The sequence below is a fragment of the Martes martes genome (assembly GCF_963455335.1).
Source record: "Martes martes genome assembly, chromosome: 14".
NCBI classification, from domain to species: Eukaryota; Metazoa; Chordata; class Mammalia; order Carnivora; family Mustelidae; genus Martes; species Martes martes.
This window is the reverse complement of record NC_137902.1, coordinates 17,009,926-17,031,743: the sequence shown is the minus strand read 5'-3', so window position 1 is coordinate 17,031,743 and position 21,818 is coordinate 17,009,926. Positions and strand designations below refer to the sequence as shown.

Sequence of the window (21,818 nt, the reverse complement as noted above, 5' to 3'; positions counted from 1 at the left end):
GGGCAGTGGGGCCGAGCCTCATTTCCTCCAACCAGTAATGTTATATAGGCAGTGATCCTGGGCTGCCCTAACATAATTGAAAATTATGTGTATTGTAGGCTTGGAGCGCTGAAATGTAGGCTCATAAAAATAGTGGCGCAGGTAGCCTGCGGAGATTGGATATGGCACACAATGAAGCTTTTATGTAAAATAAGAATTATAAGACTTCGCGTTAATATTGCATTATGGGTATGACAGTTCTCCGGTGGGGTCCTCAGGGCAGGTCTGTCACCTTAAACAAAGCCTAAATTTCCGAATTCTATGGAGCAGGGATTTGGATGCGATCAAATCTGTTTTGCAGATGGCCAAAGATGGAAACCTGTCTGTTCACCTAACCCTGCCCACTGAGGGTAGCATGAGGCGTCGGTGTGTGGCACTCAGCGGGGTGTTTTTCCTCACAGGATTTTATGAGAGGAGAGATGAGTATTGGCAGGTGTCCATTTTGGTTGGCCTCAAGGAAATGATGCTATTGAGTGGTTCCGACCAATGAGGCTCATGTATTTATGTGGGAGGTGAGAATGGGAAGCAGTCAGGGCGAGGTGGGGCGGAATAGGTTCCCATGGCCCACTGGCTTGGGTTACAGGCTGAGGAGACCACGGAAACATTTATTACGTTTATTGAGTGGCCCTCAACTTGGGATGCTACTGTCCCCAAAGAAGATACTTGGAAATGACTTGTTTATAAGGGTAACTGAGGTGGGGAGTGGGGTGCCTGCTCGTATTTACTGTCTTGAGAGTCCAGAATCCTTAAGTGCTGGGGCAGCCCTGCCCTCATCCCCATGCCAGATAGGACATCCCCTTCGGCTGACTGGTGAAAAACTAGAGGTCCATAGAAGCAGATGGATTTGATGCAAGGTCGTGTGGTGAGTCACCAGAACCAGTAACCAGGTTCCTTCACACGAGAGCTTTCTGGGTAACAGCTCTGAGGTTGTCGAAGTGCTCTTTTACCTTGTACAGATCTAGGTTGGGAAAATGGCTGTGCACTTTGGTAGGTAGCTCCTGGGCCAGGGTTTTCTAGTTTTAGGTGTAACTGTGTTTGGTTTTAATTCGCTGGGCAGTTGTATCTTTAAGGAACCTGTGAGAAAGCTTGTGTGTGGCTTTTGCCCTTCTATTTCACATGGGATTTGAGCCAACCCTTCCTTCTTTCTGGACTGCCCTTGGCTGTCCTTTGTCTTTCTGTTGAAATCTTTCTGACTTAACAAGACCTACTTGGTGCAGCCTTCCCAGTATCTTTTCTCAGAAATCCCATCATCTTTCTTGGCATTCCTGAGGCACGATTCTGCCATTTCTACTACATTGAATCTGAGTGTGAGTTGGTTCCCTCACACGGGCATAAGCTCCCTGAGGGCAGACATCTTTCTTAATCCTTCACAAGAAGGCTATGTACAAAGAGTTTAATTAATATTCATTGAGTAAAATTCCCTGTATAATTTGTATGAAAACTAGCCATTTAATTTGCTTTGGGACCTCTGAAAAGATAAGATGGCCTCTTATATTCCCTCCAAGCATTAACTGGTGCCTTACACAGTGGGCCTGCAGAGATACAAAGGCTGGTGATGTCCTTGTTAAAGTCTAAGCATTGTGTCTTCAGTTTTGTTCAGTTTTCTGAAGTTTTCCTGAGTAAAATTGGTGTGATGTCACCCACAAAGTGAAATGCCTTGGTGTTGCTTATACGTGTGCTAAGTATCTCTGTGACTGGGCAAGCCACCTCACTTCACTTTTCCTTGTTTGTACAGTAGGGAGTTGGGTCAATTGATCGTTCAAGTCCTTCTGAAAGCTGACGTATCACTTGTGACAGAAGTAACTCCCTTTCCCTTGTGCTATGTATTTTCCGCCTCAGAGAAGAGCGGAGATAGACGTCGTTGGCTTATACCTTTAACTTAATTTCTGTGGTAAATTTGTGCATATTTAAGAATTTTCTCGGGCCTTTTTGAGATGAATTTATGTATTAAATTGCACTGTGTTCTTTTGTACATCTTTTCCTGAGAAGTATTTTTTTTTTCAAAGATTTATTTATTTATTTGAGAGAAAGCATGAGCAAGCAGGGGAGGGGCAAGGGAAGAGAGAGGATCTCAAGTAGGCTCCCTGCTGAGTGTGGAGCCCAGCGTGGGGCTTGATCTCAAGTCCCTGAGATCATGACCTGAGCCAGAACCAAGCATTGGACACTTAATGGACTAAGCCACCCGGGTGCCCTGAGAAGTAGTTTTGTTTTATAAGCTTTTGGGTTGGATGAGGAATTCCGTCCTCATCTACTGGGGAAGTTTCTACTAAAGGACAGTCGCACATGTATGTATGTACACTCAACTTCGAAGTACGGGATGATGGCATTTTAGAAGTGAAGGTCACTCAAAGAGCAGATCTGGAATTGGTGGTCTCCTAGACACCTCCGGCTTGAGACTCCGGTTTGCTTTCCTCCTTGGAAAGGCCTCTGTTCCCTCCGGTCTTGTCTCTCCCACATCTCTATTGTTTCCCTCTACACGAGGCAGGATTAATGAAATCCTGTAACTTGGAGCCAGCCTGACGTTTGATTGCAAAGACCAAACTCTAGTTGCTGATAGTATTGATGTTCTAGAAACACACCTGTTGAACATGAGCTCTAATCTAAGGGAGAACCTGTTGGTGTGGCATGATTTTTCTGTTGATGTTGTTGTTATTTGCATGCTGCTTTTTTTTTTTTTTTAAGTTTATTCAGTGTTGTTATTTGCATGTCCTTACAAGTTACTCATCTGTGTATCAGGCATCCCAGGAGTTATGTCTTGGGATAGCGGTTTTGCGTTTCTTTTCTAAATTCATTTGCCACGTTCATTTTGTTTCCTTCCTCCAGTATCTCCAGATGAAATGGCCACTGCTTGATGTCCAGGCGGGGACCCTCCAGAGCAGACAAGCCCTTAAGGATGCCCGCTCTCCGTCGCCGGCACACATTGTCGTAAGTGACCTTATAAAGGCATTTGCTTCCTTTACTGGGGGGAGACGAAGAAAATATTCTTTTGTTGATCAGGCGTTGTTTATCCATTTTTCTCTCTTTAAAAGAATATATTTTTGGAATAGTCTTGGATATGGCTTATATCTAGAAGATATTTGTTTTCTGGTATTGGATCTTAGTGATTGTTATGCACCCGGAAATTTTCCACGTCTTCCCACCACTCCTTCCTCCTGGTGTTGGGTTAGTCTAGCTTTGTGGTCTCCAGTTAATGGGACACTATCACCATGGTTTGGGGGAGACTGGAGATGGTGCCAAAGCAATTAAAAAAAAAAACCAAAACACCCCAGATCCTTTTCTGAAAAACTCATTTAGCAGAGGTGAATTGCAGAAGAGGGAATTAGAAAATTCAAAAGGGAAGCACTGGATTTGAGACTTTCCAATCCACCCCCCCAAATTTATGTTAATTGTTGGAAAGTAACATTCTACATTAACATCAGCAAAATTTTATATGGACTGATTGATTGTAAACGGAGAGTAGAAATGAATTTGGAAAGGCTTAAGTTAAACTTAATTTGTACATCCATGGCTTTGAGAGCCTGTGGGTTTAACAAAGGAAACATTTGTTTTTACTAGTGAGAGACTACAACATAGAGTGTGTGTCTACATATATTTTTAATGTATTTTTGGATTTTGTAGGCTCCGAAAGTGGAATTTATAAATTAACCTCTTGAGAAGATGGCTCAGCATTATTAGAATATTCTCTTCCGTATGTTTATATCATGAGCTGGACTTCATACTTTTGAAATAATTAATGGGAGACACATTTTTATAATGAATGTATGACAGGTAGAATTATGCAAAGGGTAAAATAATTCATGTATTTTTTATTTAAGTACCACAAAATGTTACCCATTAATATATTTTGCCTCGATGTTACTTGTAATTTCTGAAAATGGCAAAATGATTTTCTTAAGTAGAAAAATCTTAAGACGCATTGTGTCAGATTTCAGGCTCATTGCCTCCTTACTTTGTAGCTTGGTGTAATTGAGTATATATTATTTAATGGATTATGCCTCTGTTATATGAATATTAAATATACGTGTGTGTGTATATATTACAAAGTGATTTATTTCCGTTAAACCACATCTTGAGTCATCGTGTGTGAAAATGTACTACAAATTCTTATGTTATAAATGAAGCACAGAGCAAGGCTGACATTTTTCCAGAAGCTTCCTCCTTCCCCCAAGCCCGTAGTAACACGGATGCTCATGATGACACACACTCCTCCAATGTCAAGATTTCAGGGCTGGAAGCAAACTTAGATCATGTCGCCCCCACCTGCTCTCAGAAAAGGAAACAGGCCCAGAGATGCCCTGAGTGAATTGCCCAACGTCACACGCTGAGTTAGTGGCCAGAGCGAGGATGGGACCCAGTTCTCGGCTCCTCTCCCGGGGCCTCGTGGCTTGTTCTTTCCTAAGGGAGTAGAAAGTCACTTCTCTGTGACTGGTTCTGTTCTGCGAACTATAAATTGGGTCATCATCAGGGGCAGCGTCCCAGATGACAGGATATCGTCGGTTTGGGTTTCTGATGCAGGTTTCTCTGAGAAACGTGAATGCCATATAATAACCATTTTAGTCATATACAAAGATTTTTAAAAAGTGCAAGAGTTACCGTGTCCTGGAGGGTAAAACGAGGAAGCATGTCTTTTTCACTTTTCCTGCCTCCCTGCATTTCCCATTGTGTGTCCAGGCTTTGAAATTTATTTCTCTGCTTTTGGAAATGCTTGGCAGGGCTGCCACATTTTTTTTTTTTTTTTTTTTTAAGTTACAGAGAAAGGATGTTATCTTTAAAATCTCTTGGGAGGCTTTTTTTTCTCTTTGAGTGGAGAGAAGGTGCCAATCTTAGAAGTGGTTCAGAGTGGACACAGCCCCCTGTGGGGGTGGATGGAGGTTGCGGACGGCTCTGGTGACCATCGCCCAAGGGTGGGGCTTATCCGCCTTGAGAGCGCCCCAGATAGCCCACAGGACCTGTTGTCCCAGTGTGGACCCTAAGTACTTATTTTCATGTTAGAAATGAACAATCTGAGGAGATGGAAAGACGTTTTGTCCAGAGCCAGTGTGGATTTTGGCCAGGGCAGCGCAAGGGGACTTCGGTTCCTTCATCCTCTGCTGTCTTAGGAGGTGTGTTTTCCACAGCCGCCGCTCTGAGCCACGCTTCAGATGGAGACCCTTGTCCCAAGGAGCCACAACTGGCAACTGCAACTTCTTTCTGCTGTGCTCCTGGGGGCCTGGGGATCGGCCATTGTGTAGAGTTTCTAGGCTGTGGAGGAGGGCGGGCTCTGGGTGCGGGGCAGAGCCATCAGCTGGGTTAAAAGGAAACCAAATTTGTGAAGTACTTACTGCTGTGGCAACTGAATGGTGTCTTCCGTGACACGGATTAGCCCCATAATTGTGCAGTTCTGCAGTCTTCACCTGACACTAAGGGGTGAGGAGGCGGTACCGGAGGGGGCAGGGTTGGTAGAGGGAGATGGGCAGGTCAGGCTGGAGAAAGAAAGGCTGTGTTTGTTGACCTCTGCGCCCATCTAGTGGTCCCATCCAGTTTTGGGAATAGAAGAGTCCTACACCTTGGGACTACGAATGGATAATCCCCTTTTCACTGGGCATAAGGCAATGCGTCAGCTAAAATCAATTTGGCAAGCACAGCGTGTCTGTATTTATAAAGGGCCCATTCCGGATGATGGCTGATGGATCATTTGGGTCTGTGTATAGCTCAGCCTTGGCCCATAGAGTCTGGGTTGTGTCCAGCTCTGCTGGTGGATGGCTAACTCTTCTCCAGACCCCGGGCTCTTCCTCTCATTTTGTTTTTCATTTTCTTAAAGAAAACGTCCCATCACATCGTTTCATCAGACGTGTTTCAAAATAATTGTCCAAGGATTGCTTCCTAGTTTCTCCGAAATTTGTGCTTATTGTAATTTCTGGGCCAAGTTATTTCATAATTATTTCTAATGTTTTCTTTTGAAACTAGAGAAGTGTTCAGTGTTTGTTAATAATCATTAGAGACTATGACTACCATCAGTTCCTAAGAAAATAACTTTCTCTAGTACTCATTTGGGGCAGAATTTTCACGTGGGAATTTAAACTAAAGCTCTTTGTCAGAATATTTTAACCTAGATTTTTTTTTTTCATGTGGTACATGGGTTACCACATTATAAAAAAGTAGATGTGTAGAATAAGTATTTTTAACAAATAGAGTTTAATTGATCAAATAATATTTAAATTAAGAAACAAGCCCCACAGATTTTAGTCCCTGTAACGGATACGGCATCTTGTTTATTAGAAGGCAGTGGTTCCTAGTCTGTGTTCAGAAGAGAGAGGAGATTATCCCCCAGGATGATGTCTTGAATTTTTTTTTTTTTTTTAACAGCCACAAAAATAAGAATTTACACATCAGACCCATCTCTCCCTCTATTTCCTTTACTTTCCCTCTCCTCCTACTTCCCTCCCCACACCCCCTGAGAAATTCAGGTTCTAGGATCCTCTCCCCCCCAGGCCCGTTTTCTGAGTCACATAACTAGCTCCTGTTTCATTCTCTGTGGTGTTTTAAATTTATATTTCTTTGTGTCCCGTCCCATCCCGTCCCCCCCACCCCCCTGCCGGGAGGGCCAAGCAGTCTGTTGTGCTAAGTGGTGCTTGAGTCTTGGCGCACTTGCCTCCAGCAGTCCATAAGCTGTGGGGTTAGGAGCCTCCCCCCCCCCCCCCCCCCCCGCACACCACCTCCCGTATCTTTGCTATACAAAGACTTTCATTTAATTTCCTTTGTACCCAGCAAAAAAAGATTCTGTACCAAAAATGGTGGTATTTTTGTGTAGTCTGTATCGTACGAGATGGCAAAAAGCTTCAAAAGTTCCTGCCATTTTATCTTGGGGGCTTCTTTTTGAAGTTGATGTGGAATTTTACCTTGGGGTGAATTTCTAGTTGTTCCTGGTCTTATGTGTTTTGTTGTGTAACGAGCTTTGAGGTATGGGATAAGAAAGCAATCTGTATCCCGAGGAGCACGGCCTGCCAGACTGCGGTGGTGTACTTCGTCGTCATTGTTGTTGTTGTTGTTATTGCTTAAATGCTGCAAGAGGGCAGAAAACTTATGAAATACAGCGTGATGGGAGAGCTGCGGACGGGGTCTGCTGGCCTGCGTTGAGCATTTTCAAGTAAGTTCAGAGGGCATGGTGAAACTTTTGCTTTTTGTGTCTGAAGAGTTTCGGGAAGGAGCACCTATTCATAGTCAGTAAGAAAAACTACTTTGAGAGCATCCTGTTGGTTAAGTACTTGTGGATGTCTCGATGGATTCTGTGGCCTGGGCTGTATTCTCATCTGTTCCTCAAAGCGCTTGTTGGCTGTTGGGCTATGTGCTGGGAGGTTCTGTGCGGGATGCTGAGGCCCAGCAAAACCATTGTAGCCCCCACCTGTGCCAGGTTCTGGTGGGAGTAGAGGTCCTGTGACAGTGTGACAGGGACATGAGATTTCCACTGAGACGTTGGTGGGGATTACAGGCTGGGACAATCGCCTGAGGAATTGATATTTAAAATGAGATGTTCAAGGATCAATTAGAGTTAGCCAGATAAAGGGATGAGAGAAGGAACGGGTGGGAGATGGGAGAACATTCCAGGCAGAAGGAAAACCATGTCTGAAGTTCCTAAAAGGAAAAAGACCTTGGCTGTGGGAGAAGAGGAAAGCCCGCTACAATGTCTACAGGTCTTGAGGGATGAGGGAGAATGGCCTGGGGTAGGATATGGTAAGAATTTGGTGTTTGTGATTCTAACCACCTGGGGAAGTCCATGGGTGGTTTGGCTTGTGTTAAACTGCTGGCTGCAGGGATAATGGTGAGGTGCACAAATTTGAAGGGAACAGCGGCAGAATTTGCCTATGGGTCACATGGTGGCATTGAGGGAGAAGGAAGAGTCAAAGGTAGGTGGGTGGGGTTGCTGCTCAGTGACTGGGGCAAGTTTGGGGTGGGAGAGTTGTATTTTCTTTTTTCATTTTTATTTTTTTTATCCCAGCTTTTTAAAGGATGTAACTGACATGTAACATTGTATTAGGAGGTAAGTGACATATAACATTGTATGAGTTTAAGGTATACAGTGTTGATTTGAGACAGTTACATATTGGAACATGATTACCATCTGAGGGTTAGCTAATACCACATCACATAATTACCATTTCTTTTTTGCTGTGAGAACACGTGAGAGCGATTCTCTAGGCGACTCAAGTATATAATGATCATTCTCATGCTGTACATTAGATTCCCAGAACTTACTCATTTTGTAACTGGAAGTTCATACTCTCTGACCAACATCTCCCCATGTCTGCCACCTCCCAGCCCCTGGCAACCACCACATCACTCTGTTTCTGTAAGTTCAGCTTTTTTTTTTTTTTTTTTAGATGCCACGTATAAATGATAGCATCAAGTATTTGTCTTTTTCTGACTTAATTCACTTAGTGTCTCATCTTCAGTGTCCATCCATGTTGTCACAAAAGGCAGGATTTCTTTCTTTCTTATGGCCCAATAATATTGCATTGTATGAATATATGCCACTTAAAAAAAATCCATTTATCTGCCGATGGACAGCTAGGTTGTTTCAGTGTCTTGACTCTTGTGAATAATGCCGCAGCAAGCATGGGAGTGCAAATATCTCCGAGGTCCTGCTTTCATTTTCTTTGGGTATCTACCCAGAAGTAGAATTGCTAGATCAAAAGGTAGCTCCATTTTTAATTTTTTGAGGAATCTCAGTACTGTTTTCCATAGTAGCTGTACCCAATTCTGTCCCCACCAACAGTTCACAGGGTCACCTTTTTCCACCTTCCACCAGCACTTGTCATCTCTTGTCTTTTGACAGCAGCTTTTCCGACAGGTGTGCGGTGGTATCTCCTTGTGCATTTCTCTGATGATTAGTGATGTTGAACAGCTTTTCAAGTACCTGTTGGTATATTTCAGGTACTGTCTTTGGAAGAAGGTCTTCAGTTCAAGAGTTGCCTTTTTAGAGAGATTCAGATACTCGGTTTCATGACCCCCATAGCAATATGAAATGAGAACCATCCGAACTTTTAATTAGTCCCTTAAAAGTAATGTCAATGATCCGTTAAATTTAAATTTATTTAGAATATATTTAGGGTAGGGTAGAGAATTCTCCTTCTCCCAAATTTGGGTAAGTAGCTTTTACTGGTCTTTCGCTTGGCCTCGCGTTTACCATCGATCAATCATGGATTCATTCCCTGTTCCCCGAAATATTTAGTGCTTGCTTACTGTGCGGGAAAAAGTGTTCTAGACCCTGGGAGAGAGCAGAGTCGATGACGAAGGATTCTAACAATAATAGCAGATCAGCCAGTCACATGTCCTACGTGCCAGGCATTGTTCTAGGGGCTTCACAGATGTTCCGTGACCCCTATTTCACAGAGGAGGAAGTAGGCACAGGGTGGTTAAGTGGGAGTCAGGATGTGAGACAGGGCAGCCAGAGCCTGCCCTCCTCTCAGCCTCTGACCACAATGATGGTGAGGAAGGATGAGCAAACAGGCAGGTTGTGGTGTGCCCAGCGCTGCTGCTGGTGGAGGGCAGGTGGTGGCACTGGGAGCCAGCCAGGGCGGGCATGGCTCAGGGAGAATCCACTGATGCCACTGGACAGTGGGACAAGAGGTTGGCTAGGGTTTGGTGTCTGGGTGTCCTTGGAGTGGGTACTGCAAAGATGGTGGCTGACACGTTGTGGGTGGGGAGGACACACTGCCCCCGGCGCAGGTAAACCTGGGGTCACTTTAGGGTATGAGCTGGTGCCGGTTTCCTGCAAGCTTTTCCCTGTGTAGCATGTCTGCTCTCTCCATTGCATGTATACTTTTCCTTTGGTTTGTCTTTTTCCCCATTTATCTGTGACTCAGCCAGACTTTCTAGAATATTTGGCATGTGTTTCCTAGCAGCGGCTGAGTCACAGCTTTCCCATTTCACAGACGGAACTGTGGTAAGGGTGTGTATTTTGTCTGAGGATCTGAAGCGAGCCCGTGAGCACTGCAAAAACACGACTGTTTTTGTTTTTGTAAGGAGAGCTGTGAGTGTTTAATCCTGAGGGGCAGGCCACCGGGGTATCTTTTTTCCGGGAGGAAGTGGTGGAGAGGATCATTCGTGCTCTGAGGAGAGAGTGGAGTAATTCAGCCAAAACAGTCTCTAGTTAAAAGTCCAAGCTTCCTTCTCTCTTTCCAGAAAATTCTCTGTGATGAGGAATTCTGAAGTTCCTGAGGTTTGAGTTGATGGTGTGGCCACTGAGCGCCGTGGCTATGGAAAATATTCTACCCGGGAGGATTGTGTAAGCTTGGTTGTACCCCCTTCAGATTAGAATCACAGAGAGTTTCACAACCTGCCATCACATGTCCTGTCACCCACTGCTGTCCCTTCTGTTCCTGGATCACTGTCCAGTAGTGGTCTGTTGGCTGCAGTGTTCCTGAGCACAGAGATGGGGCATCCGTCTCGTGATGTAGACCATTTCCTCTGGGGTCACTGTGGGCCCTTAGAATTCTGACTTTCTGTTGTGCCGAACGGTCTCTCCTTGAAACGCCCACTCCTGGAGGTGTGTTTTGACATCCCATTGTTCTGCTTATGCTTCTGGTTATCGATCTTGGAAATTTGAAGGTGACTATTGTACATTCTTCCTTCAGGACCGAGTCTTCTGTTCAAGATTACCCTCCATTGTAATTCACATCTTCAATGACTGATCCTCAGCTATTTAAGGATGGGGATTTCAACCTTTCCGTTAAAACACACAAAAAAACCAAACCTTACCCCTAAAGCCAGTGAAATTAATGCTACGATGCCACTTTCCTCATTCATAAAATTTGTGTTCATAATAGACAGCTTGGAAACCGGCCCATAATCTTGCCACTCAGAGATTACATTATGAATAATTTGGTATTTGGTATATATGCTCCTAAGACTTTTTCCCGAGTGCATTAATATTTCTATTTGTTGTTAACATTCTTGAGCTTATAGTAGTGCTCAATATTTGCAGCCTTGTACTATTTATTTAAAAGGAAAATTGCTGTAATGAATAAGCACTTCCCCATGTCATTAAAATTCTCAAGTATTTTAAATGATCGCAGAGCAGCCCCTAATATGCTTGTATACCCGTTTGCTTAATCAGTGCCACATTGTTGGGCCTTTCGAGTATCTTGTGCCTTTTGTTTCTGCTATTCTATGTAGTCCTGTGATGACCATCTTTGCCCACAAATCTTTGTGCCATCCTCCCCCCACCCTGTTCCTTTATTATTTCATAGGACTGATTCTTAGGAAGACAGGTAAAAGAGAACAAAATTAAAACTCTCTTGATAGATAGCCACAAATATTTTCCAGAAAGGTCTCAATTTTTACAATTATCAGCATGCAGGAGAGTTAGATTTACTGTGATCAGAGTGCTTTTAATGTGGGGAATTTAACAAAAGAAAAAGTTCAGGCTTTCCTGGAAGAACGTTACCTGAACTCCACTGAGCTCCGGAAAAGAGACCCACCCAAGCCATTCACCTTGGCTTTCCCAAGACCTTTCACCTTCAACATGGGGAAAAATAAGATTGCTTCTTAAATAGTTGGAGGCTTTAAAGTCAGCTGACATTAGCTGACATTATCAAGGTTTTATAGAATTATGTATATTCATTTTTGAGAGCTCACACTGTAACCTTTAATTTTTTATTTTATTTTATTTTTTTCAATTAACATTCCAGATAACAAATGGAGATCCATCCATACCTGTGTAATTCCACCTCCTTCTTTTTTAAACTGCTGCATGGTATTCTGTATTATATGCACATCACTGGTTAATCAGTTTGCCAATTGATGAGCAATGACATTTTCAGTTAAGTATTCTTTTGTTTTTAAAAAGATTTTGTTTTTGCATTTGCGAGAGAAGGAGCACAACAGCACAACGGGGGAGAAGTAGATTCCCAGTAGAGCTGGGAGCCCCATATGGGGCTCGATCCCAGGACCTGTAGATCATAACCTGAGCTAAAAGCAGATGCTCAACCAACTGAGCCACCCAGGCGCCCCTTTTAGATGCAGCTTATTAGTCCCCTGAATCTGTGCTGCACAATTCAGGGCAATTTTAGAGGTCTTGGAGGATACTTTTATAACCTCAAATAACTGTACAGTTCTTTAATTAGTTTGTTTTTCTTTTGTTGTTTTTTTAAGTTTTAGTATCCCCCCCCCTTTTTTTAATGGCATATTATTGGGCAGAAAGTTATGAAATATTTGATGCTGTGTCTGAGCTCGGTCAGGAATACGACTCTGGGGCCGCCTGGCCAGTAGAGCATGGGCCTCTTGATCTCGGGGTTGTGAGTTTAAGCCCCATGTTGGGTGTAGAGATTACTTCAAAATAAAATCTTTAAAAACAAGAAACGGGGAATACGCTTCTGGATTATGTCTCCAGGAAAGCATACCTACTTGTCGAAGATGTTATTTATTGCTGTGTTTAAGATCACAGTGAATGCCAGGCTGACCGCCTCTGATCATCCTTGACCATTTCTCAATGCTGTGTCTTGTGCTTGGGGGAAAAGTCTTTGGCAGCTCTGGGCTCGCGTTTCCTGACATTGGTCTCACCGAGTGTTAATAAGGTTACTGGAAAAAGGGTTCCCTCCTAAAATAGGTTTAGGGAAGCATTGGTTATGCACAGTCAGCGAGCTTCTTTAGGGCAGGATCTTGAGTCCTCAGGCTGCTTGGACACCCAGGGGGTAGTTCCAGATGCTTGCCCGACCCCAGGATGTCCCTCGGCATCTTTAGAGACAGGACTGGAGCAGACCCTGGAAAGCTGTTTTAGTTTCAGCACCTGCTCTGTTTACTGAGCATGGGAGCCTGTTTTAAATCAACATGGATCTACTTAGAGTTCAACTCATGGTCTTAGCCTGTGTTTATCTTTCCAGTAAACAAAAGTATTCACTTGGCACCCATCCCGTCCTGCTTGTTACTCCTTGCCTTGCTGATTAACACTAAGTACGGGCCTCGGGTGTCCTGATTGTAAGTTTCTTGAAGCCAAGGAGCCCCACTGTTTCTCTCTTTCCATGTGTTTTTTTACCCCCTCCTACTGAGGGGCTTTGTTAATTATGCAGAGAACCAGTTTTGGTGGGGGACACGAGTTGATTTTGTCTGGAATAAGCGTGACTTCGTTGTTACCCGACTGTGTTCAGAGTCATCCCGGTTTGCACAAGAGCTTGTCCCCGCGTGTACTTTTCTACCTGATGGGGTAGCCTGTTTGGAAGAAGCAGAATTTGGGGTTCTGACATTGTATGTGGTTTGCATGTAACTTGATAATCCACCCGTATGCATTCCAGCTTGCAAGGGGGCACGTCGGATCTCCGCTGGTAGGGTTTCTGTCTCTTTCCAGTCGTGATTTAAACTGACTGTTCCTTAGGAATCTTGACATGGCCCGCCGGAACTTGTCACGAGAGTGTCCAGTTGCGAAATCCAGAACTTGATGATTTATTACGGGAAATGGGTATGTTCAGCAATGATGTTGTAGGGTACGTGGAGTGATTTTGTGATAGGCTTGTTAGTGACTTGCAGGTCCGATTTTCATCTCTTTTAATAAATTAATATTGAGGGAGAAAACACTTGGGTTTCAGAATTGGCCCTTGGCGGAAACTGGGAATAAGGAGGGGGAGGGGATCCTCGAGGGACTGGACTGGGAAAGTTTATTGTTAGGTTCATTTTGCATAGAAGGAGGTGAAAGTCCAGTGAGTTGAGCTGAGTTGCCTAGGACTCCAGGGGCAGGAATGGCCACATCGACACGGTTAATCCAGGTCCTTGCTCCAGCCCCACACTGTCCCCTGAGTGCCAGATTCAGCCTCCATTTGGATGCCAAATAGGCATGGGAAAATCAGCACGTCCAGAGTCCAACTGTTTATTTCCACTCCGTCCCCATCATCAAACCTGTTGCTCTCTGTGTTCAACATTGCAGTAAAGATGAACAACATCCACCAATTGCATCAGCCCCAAACCTTGAAGTTTGTCACTGATGCCTCTTTTGCTTTCACACCCCACATTTGACTCATCCGTCTATCCTGTGGGCTCATAACCATCTGCATGTTGTATCAGTTTTGCCCTCAAACTAGTGTGGGGCGTACCCTTTTCAGCAGCCACCATTACCACGATGACCGTCGTGGCTTGCTTGGATGCTGCTGGAGCGTCTGCCCTGGCCTCCCACACTTCCTACCTTTGTGACCTGCCTTCTTCTGTCCGTGGTCCCTATGCTGCATTCCACTTGAGGTGGCCTTTTAAATCCTTGGACAGATCCTATCACATACCCTTACTGAGAATCTGGAGGATACATTTTGTATTTAATTATCTATCTATCTATCTATCTATCTATCAGAGAGAGAGAGAGAGAGAGAGATCACAAGCAGGCAGGCAGAGAGAGAGGGGGAAGTAGGCTCCCTGCCAAGCAGAGAGCCCGATGCGGGGCTGGATCCCAGAACCCCGAGATCATGACCTGAGCCAAAGGCAGAGGCTTAACCCTCTGAGCCACCCAGGTGCGCCTACATTTTGTCTTTTGAAAGAGACCCAGAACAGCTAATAGTAGGCACTTGCCCTGTCACTCGACTGAAAGGTGGAACTTTGAGATTCAAGGGCCTGGAATGGAGGGTGTGTAAAGCAGCTGGGCCTGGGCACTGGGCATGCTAGGAGTATTGTGTTGGCTGGAGGAGAGAGGGCTGGGGACAAGAGGAAGGCACATAGTCTGATTGAGCCCCCTTCATTAGTCCTGCACTCGTGCCACAGGATGTGGCAGGTGTCTGGGTCTCTGCCCCTGCCCTCCGCTACCCCAGCCCCAAGCAGGACCCAGATGCTTCCCGCTCTACTGCATCTGAGCCCTGCCCTTCTCCAAAATCCCGCAGTCCTTCCAGCTGTATCATGTCTGCCTTTAGAAGCTTGTGAGGAACTCTGGTGTGACTGGTGTGACGCAATCTGTTCTAGCTGGAGCCTGCTTATGGGTGGATCCCAGCAGTGGTTAAGTGCATCACTGAGGCTCGTCTAATAGGCTTGGATGAGGTGGGGTCACCATGTATCCAAGGGCACTGGGGCACAGCATCTTGTTCTCCTTGCTCCTAGGGTTCGAGGTGCCTTTTGCCTGTTTGTCTCTCAAGGGCATGGTCTGTGTCTCTCAGGGTGCTGGGGTGAAGAAAGTAGCAAAAGTTTACGAAGGCTAGAAGAGGGAGGAAGACACGCCACATCATAGGCCTTGGGACTAGACCATTTCATGGCCCCCAGAGACCATGTAGGGTCAGGGTGGGGGTTGCTGGTTATTGAGACCTGTCTTTGGACTGTACCTCCTGAAGTTAGGCCTCAGGGACACATGTAAAATTCTAAGAGATGTGTTTTCCCAGCCCTTTCAGACTCAAAGAAGCCAACCTTGATGGGTGGAGATCGAACGTATAAAAATCTAAAAAAGTATCACAGTAACAGAGTGGAGCCCGTAGCTTGGCAGAAGGGCTCCTGGGAGAACCTTCAGGATGATTCAGTTGAAACTCAGGGAAAAATATTTTTTTGGAAAGAGGTAGCAGCCTCCTTCAGCCAAAGCGTATAAATGAAGGAATGTCTGAAACCCAGAATTGCAGTGATCAAGGCAAGGCATTGTCAAAGATCAAACTGGTAAGTTCGACTGGTAGAAACCATTCCCATGTTTAGAATCCAGCCAGGCATCTCTCTTCCATTCTTCCTCAAGCCCCTACCCATTCCCACTCTTATGAAGCACCTGATTGATATACTCTTTATTATCCTTTCTTCTTAAACAATCCAGTTGTTTGCAGGTATTGAGAATAATGTCTATGCACCGACTTTTTCCCGTATAAGAAACCAAATGTTAAAAAATGGAGTAGGGTTCTGAACATGGCGTCCATCTCTGCACCATTGTTTGCTGCTAACAGAATCCTCCTCATCCCCTCAACTATAGGGAACTGACGTCACCTGTTCTTTTGACCCACGTGGACACGTGATGGGGCAGAGGGGAAGGTATGTTATTTAAGCAAAAATACTTAGGCTTCTTCAGTAGGCAGAGAGGGTGTAAATCTGTGGCTCTTTGCAATGGCCTAGACACATGCACACATGCGCGTGTGCACACGCACGTGTGCCGGATAGAGGGTGCTCGCTTGCAGAAGATGAGGATGGCTTGGAAGGAGTGTCTAGATGATACCACTTAGTCCTATGTAACCAGCTCCAGTCCTGGATTATCCATTTAGGAAGCTGGTGAGTCGGAGACGTTTTCTGTTGCTTACAACCCAAGGAATTCCAACTAATAGAGTTTTCAAAGCCTTAGGCTTATAACAAAAACATTGTTTCTTCTTTTGAGTTTTTAATTCTTTTGAGTTAGAAGTGCTGGAGCATGAACGGATTCTTCCACTACTGTGTGTGAATGGGGACCTGTGGGAGGGGGACCCACTTGCCTTCTTCAGGAATGGGTTGATTTGTACCAATCTTGAGAGTTGCTTTAAGGGGGGGACATAGTCTCTACAATTTCCTCCCACAAACAAATTCTAGAGAGAGAGGCTTGTGTAGGGCGGGGAGGGGAACCGTTTCCATGGTTTGGTCCTGTGGTCACGGGGGAATTTTGAAAATGAACTTAAGATATTTTCATAAAATTCCTGTTTTCATATTTTTAGTTTTTCAGAGTTTTCTGACTCCTTCTTAATTTATTTTGCCGAAAGCTTTCTTATTTTCTCCGTTCCTGGGGACAATTAAAGAATAACCAGTTAATTAATAGTAGTAAGCGCTGCTCTTTTTGTTGAAAGATGTGATAATAACCCATATAAATAAGGAGATGCCGCCGTACCCTTGGTGATCTCCTCTACTTATTAACACTTATTTCTGTTATTTTGGAAGCACTACTTTCTTATCATGGATAATTGGTGGCAAGCTGAGCATATAGGTGTTTCTTTCTGTGTGATTTATTGATTATTGCAAGTTTACTATTTGGGAAAGGGTCTACCCATTTTCCTTAAAATACCTGGAAGCTATGAAAAGTCTAAAAAGACTCCAAAAGTCTAAAACGATTGCTCCAAAGCCTCTGAGCAGAGCATGGCATTTGCACCTAGACTGCAGGCTGCATGGGGTCTGCGTGGAGCATTGTGTTGAGAGAGGTTCCGAGGCCCCCCCTATGTCAGGGCTCCAGGAAAGATAACGCATTAATAGATTAATATCTGTCAAGGGTGAGGAAGGATCGAGCAAGGGACAATAGTGGTGTCATAGCTGTCATTTCTGCTTTAGCCAGTCAGTTTTATGGGGGAGGAAGTGTCAGAAATCGAGCCTCCTATTAGATCTATTGGAGCCCAGGGAAATGTCCATTACGATGTCACGGTAAACGAGGTTCCTGTGACTCACCACTTAAGAACCAGTTCTAAAAGAAGTGATGGGAAAGAGGAACATTTTTCATCAGAACGAGGAATGAGAATGTGTCCAAGCCAGTGAAGCTAGGCTTATTAGGAGGTAGTGTGGCTTACCGTGTTGACTGATTCCACCAAGTCCCTCTCGTGGCTGGGATGCCTCCTCGCTGGCCCTGATTGATAGGTCTTGCAGGACGTGACAGAGACCAAGTGTGACACAGAGATTCAGCCCGCGTTTTGCATATCACATCTGTGAATGTTTGCAGGGTCCACAGTCCTATTTTTGACAGTTACTAAAAGAAGGGCTCTGCATTGCTCCCTTCCTCCGACCTTAAAATTGGAACTTGCGCAGTAAGAAGTCAAAGAAGGTGATCACTTTAATGCTATCTCAGCTTTTTAGTTGGGAAGGGGAGGCTTTGTGTTTGTTTGTTGTTTGGGGCATACCTGTGATGACTCTCGTCCTGAGTTACTATCTGCACTCGGAGTCCGAGGCTGACGCAAGATACAAGCAAAAATTCCTGGGCCAATAATCTCGTGGTTAAGTTTCAGAACATGATGTGAAAAGTATACCCATTGAGGCAGTAAGGACCTATGGTGAGTTAGTGCGCGTTTGGACATCTGTGTGGAATAAATGAGTGGGCAGAGGGCGGGCCGCTGGCTTGGGGAAATGGGCTGGGGTTCCAAAGGTGGCCAGGACCGCATATGGAGGCCAGCAGGGTTGGGTTTGGCCTAGTATTCTGGTGTCTGGATGCTATGTGAATTTCCTCCAAAGGTTTTGAGCTGGCAGCACGGAACCTGCTGGTTCTGGAGCCAAGGGTGGGGATTGTCGGGATCATGCTAGGCACAGAGGTGTGATACCAGAGGCCAGAACCGAAGCCAGTGCCAAGGGTTGGGGGACCTTTTTGTCACGCACTGTCCTGGAGCCTCAGTTCCAACAGAACTGCAAATTAGAGACCCGAGCCTTGTTCTCTGTCATGCTAGCACTTCTGTTCCTGGTTTTTTTTTACTCTCAGACTTAGTCCCGGACTCCACATGTGAAAAGGAATTTAGTAGTTTTCTTGGTGCAAAGCCCTCATTGTGACATTTAAGAAATGGATTCACTGAGGAATGGTGAGAAGTACTCAAGATCACGATAATACTGGAGGTTTGCTGAGCGCTTGTGAGTTTACTCTTGTCCTAATTTGCTCTTCTAAGTAATTTACATGATTGTCCCATTTAATCCCCCAGCGCCTTATGAGTCAGCTCTGGTTACTAACCCATTTTACAGATGAAGAAGTGGAAGTGTAGTGGTTGGGGGGGGGATGGCATGCCCAAGGTCACTCGGGGTGAAGCTGGAATTTGAATGCGGGGAGTCTGGCCCCGGCGCTGGGGCTCTCACCAGTAGGTGTTCTGTTGCTTCCCTGGAGAGCAAGCACGCAGCCAGGGAGGGGCAGGGTTCCGGACACAAACCAGGCCGGAGGCTGGTGCCCATCAGGCGGTCGCACCAGGAAACTCTAGGCCTGTCACGCCTTTGTGATGCTGTTAGTTCCTGTTGAGGAAATGAGGCTTTGTGGATTCCTAGGAGGAGAATGTATGAACTCTTGGCAGAAGAAAGGAACCAGCAAAAGGAGATTTGTATCAAGAGGAGCCTTCCATTCGGCTCAAATTATACCTCCCTTCACACAATGTGGGTGTGTGCCTGCCAACTTGAGGGCAAATTACAAATCTTTCTGGTAAGTTACATTGGATGGAAGCCTTTTGTGGGTACTTTTCTCAGATCACCAACCATTTGGTGCCAGGCATCTATACTCTCTCACTTATCTTTTGTATAAATTTGGATTTTTATGTAGTGGAGTTTTCTAAGATGGTTGGCAGTTCTAAAAAAAAATAGTGAAAGAGACAGAGGCTAATATAACAAACACACTCATTACCTGCCACCTAAAATAACAATTATTTATGTAATCCTTTGTGAACAAACAAAACAAAAAGAACAAAGAACAAAAGAACAAAACCGAACCTGGGTTTCCCTCCCTGGGGAGGGGAATCCGTGATCTCCCCTCCAGAGATATGACTACTGTTATCATTTGGTGTCTCCCTAGTCCCTGGTTGCATACTTTTCCAGTATAACACACACACACGAATTTATTGTAATTAATGTTAGTGACTTTTAAGTTTTAGGTAAGCGGTTTCATGTTTCATAATATTCTACAGCTTGTCTCTCTTATGCAACATTACATTTGAATTTCACCCATTGTAACTGCTATGTACTATTTTCTTGTATGGATATACCAGTTTCCCCATTTCTGTGCTGAGTTATTTGGGTTCCTCTCAATTTTTTAAGATTACAAAGTCTTAGGGGTGCCTAGGTGGCTCAGTCAGTTAAGCATCTCCCTTCAGCTCAGGTCATGATCCCAGGGTCCTGCGATCAAGCCCGGCATCAGGCTCCCTGCTCAGCGGGAAGACTGATTCTCCCTCTCCCGCTCTCTCTGTTTGTGTTCCCTCTCTGTGTTTCTCTCTCTCTCTGTCAAATAAATAAATAAAATCTTTTAACACATGATTACAGCATCTTAAAGAAGTTATTGTTGCTGTAACGATCCTTGGGCTAGCCACATGAAAAGTATTTCTCTGGGTTTGTACCATATAGAAGAATGGGTAGGATGTAGGTTGCTGGATTTCAACTGGAGTTCACAAGATATGTCAAGCTTTCCAGAACGAATGGCTCAATCAGCACACACATCACCAGTGTATAAACACTTTCTCTCTCCACATTTTCAGCAACACTTTATCTCGTCAGACTTTAAATTTCTGCCAATCTGATGAGTGCGTGGTGACATCTTATCATGTTTCAATTTGCATTTCCTTGACTCCTGAGGTTGACACTCTTTTTTTTTTTTTTTTTTTTAAGATTTTTATTTATTTATTTGACAGGCAGAGATCACAAGTAGGTGGAGAGGCAGGCAGAGAGAGAGGAGGAAGCAGGCTCCCTGCTGAGCAGAGAGCCCGATGCGGGGCTCGATCCCAGAACCCTGGGATCATGACCTGAGCCGAAGGCAGAGGCTTTAACCCACTGAGCCACCCAGGTGCCCCGAGGTTGACACTCTTGTTGTCATTTATTATCTCCTCTGTGGCTTGCCTGGTTTAATCCTCTGCACGTTTTAAAGAATCAGATAGTTTTTCCTTATTGATTTATAGGAGCTCTTTATATAAGTTGGAGAATTGGTTATGTGTTGGAGCTACTTTTTCCCAGTCCGTGATGTTTTAAAACTCTGCTTAGATGGGTTTTTAAATATAAATAATGAAGTTTTAATTTTTTAAATGCACTCAAATTTATTAATTTTATCCTCCATGCATTCCTTTTGTACTTACTTTAAGCAATTGTGCAGAACTGTGATTTTGATTAGGTGTCTGCTATCTGATAGTCCCATCTAAGAACATTCTTTTTCTGTGGTAGAAATCTAAATCAGAGGATTGATTTTTGTTTTGTTTTGTTTTGTTTTCTAACTAGAATTTAAATATGATTAAAACAACTCACTTAGAGTGGGATGCAGAAACTGTGGACCAGATCCTATCTAAAAATACGGAAGCAGAAGGCAATAAATAACTGTTGGTCACATAGCGATGAGGTACCGGGTGCTGGCTCCGGGCAGAAGCTTTCTGTAGTTGATCTCCTCAGTCTTCCAACAGCCTCTCTTGAAGTAAGGCAGGTTTATCCCCATTTTAAAGATAAGAAAACCAGAGCTTAAAGAAGTTAAATTTACGAGGCAAGTGGCAGCGCCAAGATTCAAATCCAGATCTTTGTGACCGCAAAGCTCGTGTGCTTCATGCTACACCCCATTGCCGTCTTGGAAGTTACTAGAAATTTGAGTTCCAGCATGTTTACATGGTATTTTTCAGTTTGAATGTAATTGGGAAGAAAGAGGGGGTGAGGGTAGAGGGCAGGAAGGAAAAGGGGAAGGACTTGAGATTGAAAAATAGAAACAAAGAAACCCATCACCAGGAGGGTGGTTCAGAAGGAACCGTCCCATGTTTCATAGAGCTAAACGTTAAAAACCCAAATAATTGCATCATGCAGGTCTGACGCTGAGTAATCAGCCTCCTCTGTATTACAGGAGTGGGGGGGCTGGCAAGACGTCTGGGAAGCTGTTTTTGCCTAAGGAATTACATTCCAGGGGACTCCGAGGATTTAGGTAACCACAAAAGCCATTTATTTCGAGTACACTGAGATTTCTACCACTTTGATCCCTAATCCATAGCATAATTAATAAATGAAATGTGCTGTAGTACGAGGTTTTTACAAAGTGTACTTTTAAAATGGCTTTTGGTCTGACATGATTCATTCACCCCTTGGAAAAGCAGCAGTCCCTTCAGATGGGCGGGCGGGGGGAGGACGCCTGGTGGGCAGGTAAGGGCTTTTCTTGGGACACAGTCCCTGTGCTGGGCCTCTGCCGAGCAGGCCCTTCTGAACATCTCCCCGACTTGACCTCCTGGAAG

The 21,818-nt window shown here is 44.5% G+C and overlaps 1 protein-coding gene across 26 annotated transcripts in view; it reads left to right on the top strand.

The window, feature by feature from the left end:
• The window catches only part of TCF7L2 (transcription factor 7 like 2), a 196,373-nt gene that overhangs the window by 73,753 nt on the left and 100,802 nt on the right, over positions 1-21,818 (top strand). For all 26 annotated transcript variants that reach the window (XM_080822637.1, XM_080822634.1, XM_080822635.1 and 23 more), the window contains one exon: positions 2,863-2,964. In XM_080822637.1, the coding sequence (XP_080678763.1) occupies positions 2,863-2,964 (102 nt within the window). The remainder of the gene's footprint in view (positions 1-2,862; positions 2,965-21,818) is intronic.